The sequence below is a fragment of the Ursus americanus genome, chromosome 1, assembly GCF_024610735.1.
Source record: "Ursus americanus isolate L20-20 chromosome 1, mUrsAme1.1.p, whole genome shotgun sequence".
Lineage (NCBI taxonomy): Eukaryota > Metazoa > Chordata > Mammalia > Carnivora > Ursidae > Ursus > Ursus americanus.
Genome location: NC_142127.1, coordinates 22353200 through 22376456, shown reverse-complemented (window position 1 = coordinate 22376456; position 23257 = coordinate 22353200). Strand labels below are relative to the sequence as shown.

General features: G+C 33.5%; 1 protein-coding gene across 1 annotated transcript in view; it reads left to right on the top strand.

Moving 5' to 3' along the window:
- Window positions 1-23257, top strand: part of LRP1B (LDL receptor related protein 1B) — a 576984-nt gene that overhangs the window by 457949 nt on the left and 95778 nt on the right. Inside the window, 5 exon segments of the mRNA XM_087859483.1 lie at window positions 1575-1700; window positions 2440-2577; window positions 4072-4206; window positions 7936-8055; window positions 9664-9905. Coding sequence (XP_087715609.1) covers window positions 1575-1700; window positions 2440-2577; window positions 4072-4206; window positions 7936-8055; window positions 9664-9905 — 761 coding nt within the window.

Below are 23257 nucleotides of genomic sequence, written 5' to 3'. Positions count from 1 at the left end.
GAAAGCTAAAGTAGGAACTTAAGGTATATTTAAACATAAGATAACATGAGGTTTGAGAAATTTAAGAAATATTCGTGAAAGACCTAAAGGGGAAGAACTATGCTTGGAGTGGGAACCAGATTTCAATTAAACCAAGGAGATCAGGCAAGAAGGAGTATGGCAGATTTAAGGAGCTAATAAAGTCGTATTGCTCGAATATTAAGAGTGACAAGGGATGAGTCTGTAGGAGTGGCATGGACAAAATAATGATCAGTCTATTATGCCATGTGAGGTATCTTAAATTTTATTCTGAAAATGCTGGAAACTATGGAAGAGATGATCAGATTAATGTCTAAGGTGGGTTGTTCTGGTGCCTTTTGGAATAGCGTAGGTTGGGCAAAGAAACAGAGATATTTAGGTTTCTACTGCGGTTTTCTCTGAAAGAGATAATGAAGAGTTGAGCTGGAGAGAAGAAGGCAAGTTTGGGGACTGTATTAGCTGGATTTGTTGACTAGTAAAAGTTAAAGGTCAATAAAAGGAATGCATTTAGAATATCCCCAAACTTGCAGCCTTGATGTGCTACTAACTGAACCATGGAAATAACACGAAGCTTATGTTTGGGGAAAAGGAAGTCACAGGAAGGTGATAAAGAATGAAGTTTTGAACTTATTGAATTTAAATTGCTGAGGGGATGTCCTATAATCAATTGTGAGACACTCGAGTTAGATAGTGAATTGAAAGTCTTAAGGGTATACCACCAAGTAAATCCATGAGAATGAATATCAGCAGATATTCAAGAGTGAGAAGATCAGGAAACCAATGAAAGAGCCCTGGAGTATTCTATAAGTAAGGATAAAGTGTCATGAGAGATGTTTCCTACTCTGGGGGTGGAACTCTTCAGATTAGATAATGATAGAAAGGACAAGAGTAAAATTCTCTGGCTTTCACTGTTGTCTCTTTAAGACACAAACACACACACACACACACACACACACACACACATACACATACACCCACAAATATTTAACATAAATAACAAAGATCACCTATGTGATTCAAATACATATTTACACATTCGTTTACAGAGATACAGAGTAAGAAACACAGTTATAGTATTGTTGGGACATTTTTTTCACAGGATGACCTATTTTCAAATTTGGACCTGTAACATATGCTTGCTCAAGCTCTATTCTGTGTGAAATTGCTCTTTCAAAGAGCTAAGTGTCCTGCCATGTTGTATAAACCACAGGCATAAATTAATTTGAAACACCAAGTGAAGTCAGCTAAAATAAGGCATCTGGAAATGAGACCATGAAGTTTGGCTCTTTTTCTTACTTTATTTCATTTCAGCTGTGCACTCTTTTCTGTAGTTAATATAAATAACTAGGATCATAGCTTCTATTATCACTCATTTTCTAGTACCTACATGTAGGCAATTTCCACCACAAAAGATATTCAGAAAAGCTTGATTATGGATTTGAAAAGAAGGGAACAAAAAAGCAAAAAAACCAAAACAAAACAAAAAAGGGGGGGAGGGGTTTCCTCATAAGTCAGTGTACCCAAAGGAACTGCTTTGCTTTTTTCTTTTTTTTCAGCCAAATTTCTTTGCCCACCGACAAGACCTCACAGATGCAGAAATAACAGAATATGCCTGCAGCCTGAGCAAATGTGCAATGGGATTGATGACTGTGGGGACAACTCAGATGAAGATCACTGTGGTGGTAAATCCATTTAATGTGAAATAATTGATTCAGTAACAGCTACAAGATAATACAATGGTTTTGGGGCTCAAAAAATTAAAAAGAAGTATTTTCCATGTGGCATGTCTGAGAGTATTTTTTTTCAGGTACTTGATCTTCTGACAAGGTATGAAAATAATGTCCTAACATACATTTGAATAGTAGAGCTGTGCAGCCTTATCCAAAGTCTCTACTAGTCTGTAAATCTCCATTGATTATACACAGTTTATTTCAGAAAATATTGCATGAAAGAAAAAACACAGTGGTTTAAAAATGTTCTCTGTTAAACAGTTCCTTGAGGGGAAAGTGTTAATAAAGAGTATATGTCTGTATATACAATTCCTTCTTCACAATTCTGAAATTGACAAAACTTTTAAAACCAGAGGCTTTACTAATGTATGTGGCAAAATCATTTGGTGACAAACCCTGACTTGAACTGGTCCGAAGCAGTTTGCATTACTTTAAGAACAAAGTGCCACTTAGGGTGAATATTCAAACATTTTCCTGTGGAAATATAACGTTACTTATTATAGGGTAAATACACTGTTATTTTTCTAAAAGTCCAGAATTTCTTAATTTTTTCATTTGGCCCAAGAGCTTCAAATAAAGGAATGTGGAGCCATGTTTTTCATAATGTTTAGTAGAATCTTGAATGTGTTAATGTACTCAATAAATTTGTTTTGATTCTGGGAAGCACTAATCATTTTTAATGACTTTATAGGTAAGCTTACATATAAAGCAAGACCATGTAAAAAAGATGAGTTTGCTTGCAGCAATAAAAAATGTATCCCCATGGACCTCCAGTGTGATCAACTTGATGACTGTGGAGATGGTTCAGATGAACAAGGCTGCAGAATAAGTGAGTTTATTTTCTGTTAAAGTGTAGCAACATGCAAGTTCAAGTTCTACTTCTACATGACTAAAATTTTCTCTACTGATGCGAAAAAATACTGTTCTTCAAAAACGTTCTTAAGTGTACTTTTTTTGGGTAAGCCCTTGCCAATGCAACCTTAGAATGCCACTTAAATTAATATCAGAAAGCATGAGGTGGAAAAGATCGATTTCACAATGAGTATCCTCATTAGAGCTGAAGCTGAGATCTCAATATCCAATTACAGACTTTGTTGTCGGCAAAGAAATTTATATCCCTTAATATTTTATTTTATAAAATACAAATTTAATATTTTTGATTCATACAAACAATGGTATTTCATTGAAAAATAATTAAGGTCTTAGTAATTTATTCAGTGTTTTAAGATTTTAATCCATTGCAAATATTCTTAAAGAAGACATCATTGTTTATTTCAGTTGAAGTGTGGTGATACTTGAGTTATTAGACCTTGGTTATTTTTGTGTTTAATGTTTGATATCTAATTTTTCGTATTAAGAAAGAAAAACCAAATTTATGACTCTAAATTCAGATTACTTATAAAAGTCATAAAATACTTCCTTTATAGAGTCTTTCACTTTTTCTCATTTATGCATCAGAGCTGTTCCTCACTGGGTTGATGAAGCATTACCCCCCACAATATGGCGACATATACCTCAACTGAGGTATAATTTCATGGTGTACTTTAATTAATTATGAAATAGTCAAGAGTCAGTGGGGATTAATAATGGTTACAATTCTGATGATCAAAGTTTTCATATTCCAAAATAATTTGATATATGTAAGTAAAATAAAGCTAATCAACATCATTTTTATAATAATGTTCCTCTCATTTATCTGCATTCTAAAATGTTTTCTGGAATGGGAGATAAAGCTATAAAATTGCAACTATTATGCTGGGAATGACAAATAACAAACGGTCTGTCCTAACTTGTGTAACAGCCATGACCACTGGAGCATGTTGCTCCTCATATATATTTCCAAACTAAAAAAGTTTAAGAAATGATAATTTAGCCTACTTGTTTGTGTAACACAGCAGTACCCTTTATTGAATTCCTGAACACTAAACTTAGGTTAGCAATTAATGCCCACATCTCTAGGTAGCTTCTAGGAAACCTTTTGGTTCCTAGAGAAGGATGTAGTACTCATACATCATACCATCATAATGATAGCCTGTCATTAGAAACATCGACTCTCTTCTACAAAGTGATCTTCAATAACAGCTGTAAATATCAGCTCTGAGCAGTTTGGTCTAAACTATGTTCAATGTAAATGAGCTCAGTTTTTTATCTGCTTCTATATTTTTATAAGAAATGATGACTTATAAAGAGAGAAGATCATAGTCTTGTAAATTCAAAGAGTTATCTATGGAATAATAAATATAATTTCAAATTAAGAAAAAAGGTAAACTCCCACTTCAGGAATTAGAATTATATTAGTTTTGATGGTATTTTTAAATCCTAGCTCCTGCTGAATATACCTGTGAAGATAATGTGAATCCATGTGGAGATGATGCATATTGTAATCAAATAAAAACATCTGTTTTTTGTCGCTGTAAGCCTGGATTTCAGAGAAACATGAAAAACAGACAGTGTGAAGGTATAGTACATTTCCTCAACAGCTTGCTCTTAAATCTTTAGGTTATAAAAGACTCACAAGGCTGTTAAATTGTGAGATGACATGGGATTGATTTTCATCAGATTGGTGTGTATCTACGGGATACCGTTTTACCTACAAGAGTGAAAGTCCCCGAGGTCAAGAGCCTGTTTGTTTGTACGGCTAAGCTAACCATCTCTGAGGCTACAAAGCCTTTTCTATAGCAGATTCAGACCTGCAGGAATTTCATTGTACTGTTACAACTCTGTTTTGAAATGCAAATGACAAAATTGCTGGTTCAGGAACTATTGGAGAATTAGAGGCACTTCATGAAAGAACATGTTTATGATGACCCATTTCTCTTGAGTTGTGGCATTTGCGGTACTGCAATAGGTAATTCACTTTTAGAGAACTGTGGGCTTTTGTCCTAACACCATGTCTCAAACAGTGCTTTATATTATCAAGAGTGCCTTCGAAAATTCAAAGACAGGATCTGAATAAATCTGTGTCAACTTACTGAAGATCATTTAAAAATTGGGCATGGTAGGATAGCCAGGTTCTCATAATAAATTATAGGTAAATATAACAACATACATCGGGGCTTTAACTAGAAAGCCATAAAATACAGCCAGTTTCTCCATTAAAATTGGTATTATTGTGGGGCACCTTGGTGGCTCAGTCGTTAAGCGTCTGCCTTCTGCTGAGGGCATGATCCCAGGGTCCTGGGATAGAGCCCCACATTGGGCTCCCTGCTCTGCTGGGAGCCTGCTTCTTCCTCTCCCACTCCCTCTGCTTGTGTTCCCTCTCTCACTGGCTAGCTCTCTCTCTGTCAAATAAATAAATAAAATTCTTTAAAATGAATAAATAAATAAATAAATAAATAAATAAAATTGGTATAATTGTGATTAGAGCCAAACCTAAATTGTCTAAATCTGGCTTGTCTAGGGTAAATTCAAGTTGTAAAATGCTTTCACCTACCAGCTTCCTTCTCTGCTGTCCATGTTATTCTTGGGTAAAGAAAAGTGATTTTTGCATTGTGTCAATCAAAATAATATTATTGAAATGAATTAATTATATTCACCCAAAAAAGAAAGAAGTGTGGCCCTGTCATATTTATGTACACTTTGAATTATATACTTGTTTGAATTATTCATGGCATTTTATTTGTCCATTAACATGGAACACTGAAAACTGACAGCCTGGGTTTTCTCTATTTTTTTAAGATTTATTTACTTATTTTAGAGAGAAAGAGCGGGGTAAGGGCAGAGGGAGGAAAATAGAGAGAATCTTAAGCAGACTCCCTGCTGAGCATGGAGTCCAGCCTCAGGACCCTGAGATCAGGACCTGAGCCAAAATCAAGTGTCAGACGCTCAACCTACTGAGCCACCCAGGTGCCCCTAGGTTTTCTCTATTTTAATTTAAAAAGCAAATTATTTCCAAGGCTAGATTATTTATTTCTTCCCCAGAAACTCTCTATCAATTGTATATAAACACACACACATACATACACACAACCAATTCAAAATTTTAATTTCAAATAACATTAATTTTCTAATATTTATTTGTAAATAATGGGCTCTATTTCCTGTATTTACTTACTAAATTTAAAACTCTTATCTCAAAATTGTCTGTATTTTTAATTACATTCTATGGCAAATAAAAGCTGCAGCTTCACTCTTCATTTTAAACTACTACAAATCCAGGATTTTTGTTGTGCAAATTAGTAACTTCTGCACTCCAATAAAATTTGTATCCTTATTAAAGGAAGTTTTGATAGTAAGGAAAAGCAATTTGATTTGGTATGGAGGAAGGGAAAGACATTACTTTGATTCATAATTCAAAGAATTCAAATGTGTTTGTGCTTTTCCTATATATAGCTCAGAAAGAGAATAAGGAATCACTATGTGATGTTAGAGCCAAAATACTTTAATTAGAATATATAAAGGGAAGATAAATTATAGAAAATAGCAGCAGAGAAGTAGAAATGGATTAAGAGTTGTTGTGTGCTAGGCACTGTCCTAGGTACTGGACATGTGTGAGATTCTTCCACCCCCTATGAAAGCTCATAGTATCAACGTGTGTGTGTGTGTGTGTGTGTGTGTGTGTGTGTGTGTGTGTATACATATATACTTTTTATTTTAAAGTAATCTCTCTGCCCAACGTGGGACTTAAACACACAACCCTGAGATCAAGAGTCACATACTCTACCAACTGAGCGAGCCGGACACCCTGACATTAGTATAGAAATGAAGAGAAAATGGTGATTCTGGCTAATATGGGGCCATGTAGGGAGCCGAAATTTTATCAAATCATGTAGATTCTTGCTAATTTTGATTCCACATCAAAGGAAAATGAAAGAATCAAATAACATCCTGTTCAAAGTTACAGGTGTCAAACAAATCAAATACATTTGTTGTAATACTTTTTTGATGGCCAAGTGCTGGTAAGATATATTTTGCTGTGTCCCTGGTATAGTATTCACTAACAATACAGCTTTCTTTATCTCTTTGCCCTATATTTCAATCAAACACAGAAATGAATTATCATGACAATGCCCAAGTTCAGCTTGGAGAAAGTATCATAGTAGAGACACAGAATCAGAAAGCCTGAATTTGAGCCTTGCCACTGTCATTCAAGTGTCCCTGGGAAAGTCCTGATCTCTACTACTGAGGCTTTGGAACACTGTTGAGAGCTAAATGAAAGATAATTATTATTGTGTGCTTATCCTTAAATTTTCTAATTGGAAAGAAGGATGTATCTCACAGATTTATTACATAATTAGGGCAACGTGATAAAAAGAGCAGAAGAATTAAGCTGACTGAAAGTAGACAGAGAAAGCAGTAATTCACCAGAATCACCTGACGTCGTTGCTGGCTCTGCTTAAGCCATTAAAATTAGAGGCATGTGCTAAGCCACAGAATATTGTCTGTGACTTATTTACTTATTACTTATGATTTACATGTATTTATTTATTTGTAGACATTCAGGGTTTTGTTGCTGTTGTTTATTTCATGTAGCCCTTCTTGTAACATAACTTGGTATATCTGAAGCCAGAAGTGCGTTATAGGCGTATCTGTATCTTAACTTTTTTTGCCAGGAATTGTATAACATGCAGGCAATAAAACATTAATAATAATTTATGCCCTCCAGGGGCTGACAGTCAAGTAGGAGATATGAGTATATGACCACATATAGGAAACATAGTATGTACAGTGCTGTCAGAGAGAAACACCCAGAGAGCAAACAGCGGAGAAACTATGGGATGGATGTTCATTGGTGGAGAAAAAGAAAGGTTTCACTTCAGGTGGATCTTGAGAGATGAGTAAAAATTCTCTATGTCAAGGTGGGCAAGGGGATTTTAGAACATTATATGATATGTACAAAGGTATGGAAGTAGGTAATCAGGAGCAGTCTTAAAAGGAAACCCAAGAAGTGTTTGAGTGAATGAAAATATTAGGGAAGTTTGAAAGGGCTATTTCAATATGTTAAGTGGATTAAAAAGCAATGTACAAACAATTGATGAATTATTACAATGAAACTATTGTAAAAAATTGTTATGGCCAGAAAATATGACACAGCAAATCACATACTTGAGAGTTTTAAAAAGACAATAAAAGAAATAGAAATAAGAAGTTGAAGGAAGAAAAATAAATTTGTCTTTTTTTAAATGTGGAAAGAATGGAAGCACTATTTGAGGGTACGATGATGCTATTTTGAGCTCTTCTCTTCTAGACCTTAATGAATGTTTGGTGTTTGGCACATGTTCCCACCAATGTATAAATATAGAAGGGTCATATAAATGTGTGTGTGACCAGAATTTTCAGGAAAGGAATAACACCTGCATAGCAAAAGGTAAGTTTATAACAATTATTTCAAATGCTATTATAACTGCTATAAATATAGGGAAAATGACATTTCATATTATATTTTAGCAATAACTCCATGCCTGAAAATACAAACAAATCTTTTTTTAATATTGGCTAATTTGCCGAGTTGGTTTGTTGTCATTCTTAATGTAATCTGGGATGGTTTATAGACGTGATTGTCAAATACATGGTTCCTGTTAAAATCACTTTTGTGTTTGAAAAATCTGTCAGAAGGAGGGAAAAGTTTACAAGCCAAGGTAATAGAATATAAACTATATTTCTTTATGACCTTCTCTCAGTCTATTTGAGAAATATTATTATACCAATGAATAAAAATAACAGGTTAAGGTTGGCATTTTAAGGAGAATGGAATTTTGAGTAAAAATTTAAAAGATTTTAAAATAAAATTACGCCTTAATTCAGACCTCCTTTACTTAGGAATATCATTTTAAACTTAAAAAAACAGGTATTTGGGACTTTTTCAGGTATGAATGTTCATGCTCTGGTTTTTACTAAATAATTTGTAACAAGTATTGTTAGTTATAATAGGGCATGATTGGACAATGTTAATAAAACAGTTATTACAGGTAGAAAACAACATGGTATAGTGGATTAAGTATGGGCTGGAGAGGTAATTGTACTTGAATTTTAATCCTAACATTGACTCTTTCTGATTTGTGGCCTTGGGGAAGTTACTAAATTCTCTAAGCCTCAGTTCCTCATCTGTAAAATGGAAAGGTGAATCCCTACTTTCCATAAGAGGAGGAGATAAATTATGAAAGTTTTAGCACAGTGCCTGCCATAGAGTAGATAAACATAACCAAGTGAGAACCATTAAACCTGTAGGGCTGAACTATACTTCATAATCTGGGTTTTTTAAATTTTTTGCAGATAGTGTATATGCAATTCAATCTTTATGGTTTCATTAATATTTTAATTCATATATTCAGAATTCACTTTAGGCTTTTACTTGTTTCAATATGCAAATGACATTAGTATTGTATTGTAGGTATCAAAACTTCAGACTACAGGGATCCACTAGCAAGATCCTAATATTGGTATTTTGATAATTTAATGTAGTAAATATTGATAACTTTTTTATAATAAAAATAAAAGAATATTTGAGATATATGAATATTAGAAGAAGACTCTCCCCCTCTTAATTTTCATTTCTTAACCTAAGAAAATGATGACTCAGATGCATAAACTGAATGCTCAGGAATGTTTGAGGCTTAATGAGTCCACAATATAGCATCTGAATATTGAGGATCAAAGCACTAGAACATAATGTATTGCAATTTATCAAATAGAAATCCCTCCTTATGAAAAGGGTATCTACTACAAATACCTAATTTCTAGCATAAGGTAAGCTTTGCCCTGGGAAAACCTACATCAATAGCTCTTAGAAATGTTTAGGTGAATGTGTATTAGAAATCAGTCATGAAGATTATAACATGATATAAATTGGGTTGATGTTTATTGAGCAAGAAACTGTGTTAAGAATAAAAATTCAAGATAATTTAAAAGTACAATTATTGCGTTTACATTAGTTGAAATTTACTTTATTTTTGTATTTTATTATAATAATCTCCAGGCTCTGAAGATCAAGTTCTCTACATTGCTAATGACACTGATATCCTGGGTTTTATATATCCATTCAACTACAGTGGCGATCATCAACAAATTTCTCATATTGAACATAATTCAAGGATAACAGGGATGGATGTATATTATCAAAGAGATATGATTATTTGGAGTACTCAGTTTAATCCAGGCGGAATTTTCTACAAAATGATCCATGGCAGAGAAAAAAGGCAAGCAAACAGTGGCTTGATTGTAAGTAAATAACATTGACTATTGGAAGGCTCATACTTTTCCACCTCCCTGGTTTTTTTAATCTACCAATTACAATATCTGGTTATAGGAGGTAATTAATATATTCAGTTATTTCTCCCAATATTCTCCCTATACCCAAATCAAACATTTCCCTATTCATTTATTTTCATAGCTGCATATAATTCAATTGCATGATATTATGTTTTCCTTTAAGTTCATTTGCTTTAGCTATGTAAGAATGGTAATGAATAATACCTAATATTTCTAGTACACTTTATATTTTGTATTATTTAACATTATATTATGAATCTGAGTTTTTTTTCATCATGGGATGAGATTTGGAAGCATTACTTTGTTTTCATGTTAGAAAATGAACTGTCAAAATATGCAGGGAATATTAGTTCATTTTTAACAATATCAGAAATATACCTGTCTTCTAGGGCAAGAGATCAACTCAGTTGTGTAACCATTTCTTCTGACTCCTGATAACTATATTTCAGGGAACATCCAAAACAGAGCAATACTGTTTGCTGATGTGTGATGGACATGTTGATTATCATGGTTATTCCTTTTGAGAAAAATAAACTAGAGCATTTGTTTAGATTTCTGGTTGTAGACTATCCTTTTTTGTTTTAGGGCATGTCAATTTATTGTGTATTTTATATTTTGAGGTAACCTGGAAGAAAAATGACAGATAAATACTTATTTTTATAAGTCCTGGCCCATTCCCATACAACCAAAAAGTCAAGTGCTATCACAGTAGGATATAATTGAAGCTTTGTATTTGCAAAGAATCAGAGGTACCTATCTGGAAGTCCTTACTATCTTTTGCAGTGGTATCTACCATAAAGATTCAAACTGCATGAATACCATTTGATAGAAATCTGGAACACATTTTTATCAGGTAGATAGGAATAATCTGGTTTTAATGAAGTTATATTGCCTTTCCAATCCAGATTAGATTAAATTAACTGTGAGTAAAAAATCCATATATATCAAAGTTGCTTCTTCAACTCCTCCTCCGCCAAACACAGTGTTATACAATACCTTTAAATTCTATTAAGAACAGTTCTAGGAGGCAGCCAAAAAATTTAGTAGATCCCTCTGCCTTCCTTCACTTACTCTCTTGCTATCAGACCTAAAAGCTGGTTCAGTCTTGGCTAGCTTTAGCTTTCTTTATCTGTAAAACACAAGTCTGTTTTGCAAAAGCATTGGTCCTATGGTACCATTTCACCTGTTATTAATGAAGTGAAAAGGGTATGTACTGTGGAGTTACGTTGGGTTTTAATCTTGTTCCTATTGCTTACTAGCCTCTTAGCTGCTCTGCCCTATTTCATGAGGTTTTAGTGAGGAATATATACATACTGTATGTATGTTAGTGTTAATAGTTCTTGGCACGTAAGAAATACTCAATAGATGCTTGCTACTAACAGGGTGATGATGATGGTGATGCTTCTGATGATGACGATGATGACGATGATGGCGTTGATGATGATGATTGACAAGATGTTCTTCTCTAAGATGCATATAATCACATGAAAATTATTTGCAACTTACTTTTGTCTGAATTTTATTTTCTAAAAATACATATTTAATTTGATATAATTTCTTAAGTGAAAATTATTTGATAATTATTTTAGTTTTGTCCTGGGGGAGATTAATAATTAATATATAATCAGTATCTTCTAGTGAACAGAACTTATTGCAGACCCAGAGCCAAAATTGCTTAGTTTGATAACTAAGTTTTTATTCTTATACATAGAAATATATAAATATGTATGTTTTATTTGTGTATTATATATTTATTTACCTGTATATATCTTACATATTTTAAAGATTTTTTTTATTTGTTTATTTGAGAGAGAGAGAGAGAGAGAGCATGAGCCGGGGCAAGGGTAGAGGGAGAGGGAGAAGCAGACTCTCCACTGAGCAAGGACCCTGAAGCAGGACTAGATCCCAGGACCCCATGATCATGACCTGAGAGCCCAAGGCAAAAGCTTATCTGACTGAGCCACTCAGGCTTCCCCTTATATATTTTAATTTTTAATTTTATAACTGTGCTATAGAAATTTTGTAAATGATGGCAAAGCTTAGCCTTTTCCTAATAGGATATGAAACTTCATTTTGTCTTTTTTTTTTAATTTAAATTCAATTAGCCAAGGTAATGGTAGTCATTACGTGTGTTATATCTTCTAGACTTCGTTTCTCTCTTTCCCTCTTCAGACTTACTCATAACTAACAGTATTCACTAGGAAGAAAGTGAGTAACACTAGGGTACGGTTTCTAGGATTCCATCATAGCTAATTAAATGTCATGATTATAAGGTTGGAACCTCTGAGCCATGAGTTTTAGGACCATGTCCTCAGCCATTGAGCATTCCATAGAAATTTCAATCAATGCATTGCAAACAAAACAAAACTTAAGGCTATACAGATAAAGTCAATTATTTAACTTTGCTTCCTAAATCTTTTTGTAATCCTGATTCCTCAATATTATAAATATGGAATAAGTCCATTCTTGCATTCTTAATTTAATAAATAATGTGCATTCTTAAATGATTAAATGACTCATCTATGGCCATGCAGCTGTAATGTAACCAAATTTAGACTTTAACTTGAGAGAATGGTTACATCTCTGAGTCTCAACTTACTTATCTGAAAACAACTATCATTTTGAAGTAGAAAATTTCTAAAGACCCTTCCAGATAGTAAATATATACGATTTCTAAAAGATGTGTGACATAGTTTATGTCTATCTAGTTGTTTACCTGCACAATTTGTATTTATTCCTCAGAAATCCAGCTTATATATAAAGATCTGATTTTTTTTACCCGCCTGAATTACTCTGCCATGAATTATATCTGCTTTTTTATCAGTCACCATCTAGTCATCCAGTAGTTTAATGAGCATGCGATCTATTTCATCTTCTAAGTTTTGACACAAACAATAAATGATACTGACCTGTGAATTCCCCACTCTTGGGAAAATAAAATTCAAGATTTTTCCCTGAGCTGAATATGGAACATCGGTTTCTATCTCTGAATTAGGGGTGAAAGAAAGAAAAATACAAAAATCAAACTATGGATACTTTAGTTAAAACCCCATTATCAGTGAACCAAATGGAAGAAGTTAGCCATGCGATTAACAGGATGTCTTGAAAGCATATTTAGAGATACGGAAAATATTGGAATATTTCCATCTCAGTAAAATGTAAGAAACACGTTGTATCAGAAATCACAAGAATATTACTCAGACAACTAAATGTTAACTGAAGTCCATTCCAAAGGAAGGTAATTTTCAATATGATCTTTTTTTGGAAGTCGTGAAGGGAATACTCTCTGTAATCTGTGAAAATGGCTTGAATACTAATTATGATTATAAATTTAAATTTCAAATGCAGTCTATGTTATTTATAGATAGATATGCTTATGATTTTCTAGCCCCCTGGGCTATACAAAATGGATGGCTTTTTTTTTCCTTTAAGAAAATTAAATAATTTAAAACTTAAAAGGCTGACATGATTCAATCTATATGTAAAGCATAATGAGATTTCTGAATTTGAATTTTAGTAGTCAGAACAGAATATGATAGCATTATGCAACAATTGTACATACTTTCTGGCAATTTATCATTTCTAGTATGAAATGCTGTACAGGAAAGTACGTGATGACAAGCACTAAAGTAGGTCAATGCTTAGAGAAATGCAAATGATTTTAAAAACACAGATTAGATTTTTACCATTAAAGAGCTAAATATTCCCAAGCAAAACAAATGGTTTTTCTGATCTACCTAATTTTGAGAAGTGAATATGAGGTACCATTTTTGGCATATTCTCTATTATGCAAAAGAGGATTTCAGAATGAACATGCTAATAGTTTTATTCATTAATAATCATATCTTTTCTTCAATAAGTTGATTAGGCAATTATTTTTCCCTGAAAGCTTTTAAGAAAATATCCAACTAAGTTTTATTTAATAGGTTCCATCTTTAATTGGGTCTTAGCTACATACCTCAAACACCAATATATGGGTTTATGTGTACATCACACACACACGCACACATACATACACACATGCATACACAAGTGCATAGGTATGCATATGTGCTCACAAATAAGTTTATGTGTGTATATGTGTGTACACAAGTTTTAACAAAAAACAAAGTCTTGTTTTAGGACATTGGAATACTAGTAGAAATTGATAGTTTCTTTTTTCAGTTTTTGATTTATTTTCTTTATTATTATAAATTTATGGTAATCATTATAACTTTACCTTGAAATTGTCTATACTTGTTTCTCAAGAATACTTTTCAAACCATCTGAGTTTATTCAAACTATTTAACAATTACAATCATTTATCATGATTTCTTTGGAGGAAATCTAAAACTATCAAATCATTAAATTATTGCCATTTCGTGACTTGATTATTGCTGATTGCATAAGACAAACGTTCAACAATATATGCTGATTGGTGTTAAATGGTTCTGGAACAGTTGTGATCAATATTCAAAATTTTACTGAACATCAATCTTATAGGACTGTATAAAACATGACTCCACAATTAATAATTCTGAGGATATTTTTGAACATATTGTATAGCATTTTAAGGTGAACCAGTCAAGTTTTTCATTCATACTCAAAGCTTTATTTAAGGAGTTCTGTTTGTTAGGTTTAGTGTTGGATTCCTAGGATACAAAATAATAACAGAGTCTTAGTCTCATGAAGCTTTTATTCTGGGGAACAAAGACAAAGTCAAGTAAATTCATAATTAAATAAATAACAAAAATTCAAATTTTGAAAATTATATTGGAGGAAATACATAATGGACCAAGAAAGAAAAACTCAGGTGTTGTAAGACTTCTTTGAATAGGATGATCCATGAAGGCCCATTGAAAGAGATTTGAGCGAAGAACTAAAAGATGAGGAGGAAGTAATGTCATCTTATTTATGTCTAAGACAACTATTTTACTTTAATGTAGAGAATGGATTTGGGGGTGGGGGAAAGCTGGAACAGAAAAAGACCACATAGGAGGATTGTGCTCCAAGTTGGTGCAAAAATAGTGGTAGGTTGCAATATTATAGTCTCAGTGAAATGGAAGGAAGTGAGTAGAAGTTTATCAAACAAAGCTTGCAAATAGAATGAATGTACAAAATGAGTATAGGAAGGACTCAAGACCTAGATTTTACAACTTGATTGATAGTGAAAGTGGTAAATTGTGGGTTCAGTTTCAGTCATATTAAGTCCGAGATCCAAGTGAAGGGTTGTAAGAGAGCCAAGTGAGTTGTCAAATAGACAGTGGTGTACTCAAAGCTTGATCTTAGTCTCTGGTTTGGAGAAATATTTTAAGGAATAGAAGAATAGAGGATATATCTAGAGCCATGAAGCCTGGTTAGATTACCAAGAAGAGAGTACAGGTGAAGTAAAGAAGCACTGGAACCAAGCTCTGAAGCCAGATTAAAATGACGACAGTGAGTGGGAAGTGCATTAGGAGAATAGAAGTGAGTGTAGTGTCACAGAAACTAAGGTAGGAGACTATTTTGAGAAAGAGATTGAGGTTATATTTCTAGCACTGCAAAAGATCAAGTAAATAAGGACAAAGAAGTGTTCAATAAGTTTTGTGACAGATATTAATTAAGGACCTTGACAAATGCTGAGAGTCACAGAGGAAGCAGACATCAGAGAACACTCAGTGGTTCTACATCAGTGGTCCTCAACTGAGGATGATCTCCCACCTCAGGGGACATTTGGCAATGTCTGGAGATATTTTTTATTGCCACAACTGAAGAGTGCTGCTGGCATTTGGTGAGTGTAGTAGAAGCCAGGGAGGCTGCTTAACACTCTATAGTACACAGGCTAGTTCCTCACAACAGGGTATTATCCTGACTGAAATGTCAATGGTTGAGAAACCGTTCTCTACTTGGAGATATCAGTCTCTCCAGCCAAACCTAAGCAGATCTTTTATGTTTGTTACATCATTTTATATAATAATAGCCCTGAAATAGAAAATGATTCTAAGATGAATCACCAATATAGTTATTCTTTTATTGGTCTCTTACTTTTTTTCTCACATGAGTCTTTTTTGCTACATCATTTTCTCCTTTTCTCTGAATATTAGAATGCCTGTAGGCCCCGACCTTGATCCTTTTTTTTTTCTACCTTTTCTCACTTCCTTATAGAGTTTATATGATTTAATGGTTTAACACATACCCACATGTTAACAACTACCAGATTGCTATCAGGCTCTGTTCAACTGCTTACTTTGCTTTTTCTTTTGGAATTTTTTAAAAAATTATTTATTTATTTATTTATTTATTTATTTATTTATTTATTTATTTTAGAAAGAGAGAGCACACTTGAGTAGGGGGAGGGGCAGAGGGAGAGAATCTTCAAGCAGAAGATTCCCCGGGGATAGGGAGCTGGAGGATTTTTAAAAATGTTCCCAAAGTAACATGCCTAAAAATAAACTTCTCATGATTCACAAAATCTATGTCCCCAATCTCATTTAATGCCAAATCTACTTTCCAGGTGCTCAAAGTAGAAATCTTGGAGTTACGAGGTGCCCAGATGGCTCAGTCAGTTAAGTGGTTGACTCCTGGTTTTGGTTCAGGTCATGATCTCAGGGTGGTGAGATTGAACCCTGCATGGGGTTCTGCATTCAGCAGGGAATCTGCTTCAGGATTCTCTCACCCTCTGCCCCTCCACCCCCAAAATAAATAAATAAATCTTTTTTTAAATCTTGGAGTTGCTATTGATCCTCCTTCTTTAATAATTCCCAAATCAGGCAATCCTATTGAATGTACCTTCAACATATGCTAGGAGTTAACTACCTTACATCAGCTTGACTTTAAGTACCTACCTTTGAACCATCATCATCTTTCTTCTGACTTAATGCGGTAGCCTCCTAACTGGTCTTCTTGCTTTCCTTCTTACCACACCATCACCAGAATGCACCTTCTAAGACATAAATTAGATCACATGACATCTCTGATCAAAGATACCTAGTGGTTCTCAATTGCAAAAGACAAATTTCTCATGTGTTACAAGGGTTTAAAAGAACTGGTCTCCTCTCTGACTTCATCTCCTATTAATTTCTCCAGGGATACTTTGGTATTTGTAAAACCCATTAGTACCTACTAATGCAAGGCCTTTCCTGAAATGTTCTCTTGGCCTAAGTGTTCTTTAGCCAGGTATCCCACATGGCTCAATTCCTAAACTTCTTCAAGAATTTGCTCAAATGCCATCTTCTGAATACATAATGTATTGATAATTGCAATCTATTTTCCCACTCCCACCCTGGATCCTCAACACACTACTCTTTTTTTTTTTTCACTCTCTTAGTGCATATCTTTGTTGAACTGCTATATAATTTACTTACCTATTATGTCTATTATCTACTCTGTACCTTACCTTGCTGTAAGTAAATTCCTATGGCAGGTATTTTTGCTGTTTTGGCTACTACTATATGTAATCCTAACATATAGAACAGGATCTGTCATAGGGTAGATACATAATATTTTTAAAGAGTTACAAGCAATAAATTAATTGAAAATCTTTGGTATAAGTGGCAATAGTATATTGATCTTGAAATTCATACTTTACATGTTATTCTCCTCATTCTTGTTATTCAATTCATCACAAGATCAAATATTTTTATCTCCAGATATATCCCATTTTTTCCACTTTTGTCTCACAAAAACTTAGATTACAATTCCACATTTTCCTTTCTGAAGACCATTCAGTAAGCATCCTCTGATTATCCTGTATCCACTTCTGGTCCCCAGTCCTAAGCCATTCTCCACACTATAGCCAAAATAATTTTAAAACATTAATATAATCATCATATCTCCCTCACATAAATCCTTCCAATGGATTTCCATTGAAAACTCATTGGTTTATAAGCCTCTTCATGATAATTCAGTCTCTTCTTACCTCACACCCTTCCCATTTCCTTACACACCTATGAACATTCACATATATACTCACAAACACACATTTTTTCCTAGCCCTAAATACACCATATTTAATTTCCAGGAATGCAACTTCATTCCAGAATCTTCAAGCATGCTCTTTCCTCTGCTTCTCTTAATTATCCTGGTGATCAGAAGCTCTTTTATTAAGAAGACATCACTTTCATTATTATTGCTATCATTAACATTGATATTAGACATTATAGATCTTAGCCTACATAATGTGTTTTCGAGTCTTTCAAAATTAAACAAACTGTTACTGTTTGAAGGGACAGGCTCAGAGAAAGAGTGACTCTCATCTAAAGAGTATAAATTGAATGCCCAGGAAGTATCCTTCAAGGTGCCTTCATTATTATTCCAGGTTCTCTTTAGACTTGGAAACTGGAATGTTAGTTTGTCTAGGGAGCAATAAGACAGTAGGAAACTAATTTTAATGAAGCTAGCCAGAATATGATGTATAAAACTCAGCATTATGTATATTTACACACACACACACACACACACACACACACACACACACACACACACACACACATATTTATAATCTGAATATATTTGGTGTAGGAGATACATTGAACTGCAAAAGCCCAATGTATCTGTTCAAGTATATAACATACAGTGTTATATAAGCTGGGTGGGCACTTAGGTTGCTTCCATATCTTGGTTATTGTAATAATGCTGCAATAAACATAGGGGCACATTTTTGAATTAGTTTTAGATTTATTTCAGTATATACCCACTAGTGGAATTACTAGATCATATAGTAATTCTATTTTTAATTTTTTGAGGAACCTCCATATTGTTTTCTGCAATAGCTGCACCAGTGTGCATTCCCACCAATGGTGCAGGAGAGTTCTTTTTTCTCCACATCCTCACCAATACTTGTTATTTCTTATGTTATTTATCTTAGCCATTCTGACAGGCATGAGGTGATATTGTGATTTTGATTTGCATTTTCCTGATGATTAGTGATGTTGAGCATTTTTTCATGTCTCTGTTGGCCACCTGTATGTCTTCTTTGGAAACGTGGCTTTCCATGTCCTCTACCCATTTTTTAATTGGATTATTTGGGGTTTGGGTGTTGAACTGTGTAAGTTCCTTATACAAAAGCTCGTTATAAGAGCCAAATTTGTACATAATTATATACATATACTTATGCATACACATATACCTATCTGCTATATATATTGAATATTTCTGTTCATCCGCAAGATGCTTACTTAATGATTCTGGAGACAGTATCAACATTTATTTGCTTCTGTGACTTTTATGTGTTTATTGCTATCTTAACTCCCCTTCTTATTGATACATAATTTATCCGATAAGATCTACTTCTTTTTTCTCTTTAAGGCATGGACTGCAAACTAGCTTTATGGGTAAGATAAGTGAGTGAAACAGATTTGACATGACATTAGGGACCCTGGTAAAAGAGACAAACTCAACACATGGTCCATTAAGTCAGGGGGCAGCAGCTGATTGATTCTGTTGTTCTGGAATGTTGCCCTGCTTTTTATGTACTATCTTCTATATCCTTAATTTTCAAGAAAAAAACAACTTGATTTTTTTATGTCATTGGTTTTTGATATAATGTTCAATGATTCATTAGTAAATGCTAAAAAATAACTTGATTTTAAGGTGATATCTTAATTTTAAAATTAAAATATACCTAAAAGTTATATTTACTTGGACTTAAATTTAGTCCTCAATCTACCATCTTGTAATCTCTACTTTCCGATAGCTCTGCTTTCCACCTCAAGTGTTATGCTTGTGTAAATCGTAAATGTCAGCAGACACCTTTATTCCTTAATTCTAGGTCACTCACATAGGGGATGATATTAAAATTGTTCCCATAAGTACCAAAAAATTTTTCACATACTAATGCATGAAAATTCACTATTAGCATTAGATACATCCTTAAAGCTATGTAAAATGTAGGGCTTACATAGAATGGATAATATTTTAAACTGTTATGTGATTTAATGTTTAGAATCTGAAGGATTTACGGATCATCTAATCCAAAGCCTTATTTTACATATCACATAATTTTTGGAGAAACTAGGATTAGGTTTTACATCAAGTTTCTGATTCCAAATTTAATGTGCTTTTTAATCTTCCATATCTTTTTTTTTTTTTTACCTGATAATGTGAAGAAGGTTTTGAGATCCAGTTTTGCTCTTTTTTTTTTTTTTTTTTGGAGGGCGGGTGGTAAATGATGAATAAGTTTAAAGAACACTGAGTATGCTAAAAAAAAAAAAAAAAAAGATAAAGTCACATACAATATTGAGTCTATAGTCCAAAGACAAATGTGGTCTTTTTGGAAATTGTCCAAGAATTACATACTTTTATTTAGTTTCTTCCACCCTCCCCCAAGAGGAGTTTGTGCCGGGTGGACATGGTCTTAATGTAGATAAATAGAGGTTTAAAATTATTCAGATTGAAACAATCTGTTCTTCAGAATAAATCGTAGATAGAAGGCAGGGATTTCCTTCCTGAATTGTTTTTGGAACTCTTACATATTCTAGCTCCAAAAATAACTTTTTCTTAGTTTTTTTTGGATTTCCTGATTGCTATATGAGTTTCTGGATTGAAATAATATATAGCTACATATCTTACAATATTATTAAGTCATGTAATTTAGTAATGTTCAGAACTTGCATAGTCATTATTTTACTTCTATTTCCTGGCTTATGAGAATTTAATATTGATTCATATATTGTGGACCAGAAGTGTAAATAGCCTTTTCATTTAGTGTGATATACATCACACACACACTACACACACACACACACACACACACACACTTTAAAGTCGCTTTACATCTTTGTTTTAATAGCATTACATTACAGGATAATTAACTTTAGTAAAATGAACCAACTTTTCTTTCCTTAGATGAAAAAAATAACCCATAGATAAAATATGTGACTACTTCAATCTACCTTTGTATTAACTGTATTTTCTTAAAGTATATTGCTAACTACAGGAATTAAAAAAAATAATAAAAGAGGACAGCATTTCCATGGTTCAAATGCTTGAAGTCCCATTTCATAGGTTTTCCTCTTCCCTTGATTTAAGTCAAATGTCTCCAGTGACTTATATCTTTAGTTTCCTAGAGCTGGAATTGTGACAGATACCTTACAATCCACAGCTGTAAAGGATTAGTAGTTTAAAGTAGTAACCTCTAATTTTGTTACAATCAACCTGCCACTTTTTCTGTAAGATTTAAGTGTTTCATTCATCGAACTAATATATCTCCACAAGGAAGAATGCCTCAGGCTTCAAAACTTTGGCTGTGTATTTAGATAGCTTATTAGGAAAGAAATCATCTGTCTGGAGAAAGCAGTCAAAATGTGTCTTCCACTTTGCGCAACAATATGAGCAACGCCTTTTGTTGTCAGGGTAACTGCATGCCTTTAGAGTCTCTTCAACATGACATATTTCTTAGTGCCTCCAGCTTATAGGTAGGCCTCTCTGCCTAGTGAGCTAGTCAAAGGGGCAATGAGAGTTTTGTATTTTCTTCTTCTTTTGAATTTGATGTTTGTTTGTTTTGTTTTGTTTTTCGCCTCTTTGGAAGCGAATGGCTTAGCTTTCCCATTTCTGTTGTCCTGTGTCTGACTCCATTCCACTCCCAGAATCTCAGTTTACTTTTACTGTGTTTGCCCACTTTCTGTATTCACCTTTTTGATTCTGAACCTCTCCACAAATTGTCAAGATCCAACAGGAATTTTTACCTTCCACTCCCTAGCCAACATCCATCTATACTAGAATCCCCTTTATATGGCTAACACTATTCACAATCCTGGTCAAGCTGTGGGCAATAGAAAGGGATTATTTCATTCCTATGGAACTCATTATAAAGGGTGATTTCCTAACTCGGCCATAGTTTCCTTGACAATAGGAGCATCCTGTTGCTTTCTTGTTATTGTTCTTTTTCTGTTCAGTTCTTCTCTCTTCAATGTTGAGAATCATTGAGCATTCAGTATGTTGTGAAATCAATGAAGATGAACATCTGGTAACATATTCACCCTGATGCCATTAATCTCTGAGAATCATCTTGTCATTGATGATTTATGCCCATAGGTTGAATTTATTGGGTGTGACGTCTTTTACCCCATATTCTAACTACTTTAGTTGATACTGGAATGACGTTAGGGATTCTTTGATCAGGGAACCAGAGAATAAATATATAGATTTAAATGACTCCATCAGTATCTCTTTGTGCTTAGCATTGGAAAGTAACATTTTTCCTTTTCCCTAAGCCATATTTTTTACCCCAGTAATGTGACATAAATTTGATTTATCCTCCTAGAATTTGCCATTAGTAGAATCTTCACCAGCCTGCTTAGCTGACAAAGTATCACTTAATCAAACTTCTGAATGTTTTATGAAAATAAAGAATTTGGGTTTTTAATTCTCCATAATACAGGTGTAGAGGTATAGAATGGAATGATAATCAGACATTTTTTTTTAGAATGTGTAAAACAAAACAAAAATCCTAAATTCAAAAAAGTGGAACTTTGCATGGAATATGTTCTATTTTAGCAAGGATACTGTTAGGATAGGAAGTCATATGTATATATTTACATCTGATAAAGGGAAACTAGGTATTTTTCTATGCTCATGCTAGATAACCAATATCATATTTTTTTTGGATGCTGAGGATTTGCTTTACTAGTGTTAGAAAATGATAAATATACTCCAATAGACTCTAAACAGCTTATATGGTTATTTTCTCCATTGTCTGTCATATTTATAAATTTACGACTTACACTGACATGCCCATGCCATTTGTTCGTATATTTACTTTTAAACGCTGCCAAACCAGGAAAAAAATTTCCAGTTTATTTAAATGATACTGGAACATTTGAAAATAATCTCGTGGTTTGGCTAGGACAAATATTTATATTCTACCCACCTGTGACTATTATTTACACTGTGTTTCTAAAGCATATTGTATTGCAGAGTGCTTTTTGTTAAACATCACTGAACTATCACGGGGTAGATGGATAGTATTTATTGTTAGAATTGAGAAATAGGTTACTATAAATTTCATAATTTCAGTTTTTAAATCAATAGATGAAAAGACTGATAAAGGTTGTTAGAAATTTCTATGGGTTCTGTGTTTGGTTCAGGCCATATTTCCTTTCTTGAAATCCCAGTAATCACACAGCAGTGGCTTGCAATTCCTGTTTATTGACCTCTCATGTTCTTTTTTGAGTTTAGTTTCTCTTCTTTTAATCCAAGTCCACTCACTCCTTCAATAAAATTTGTTCACTAGTAATTCACACAAGAAATTATCATGTGTTAAAAACCCATATTTCCACTGGTTGCCAGGTCCTAATGATGCTCTTATGCATTGGCCACATGCCTAGGTATAACCACCTTCAAAT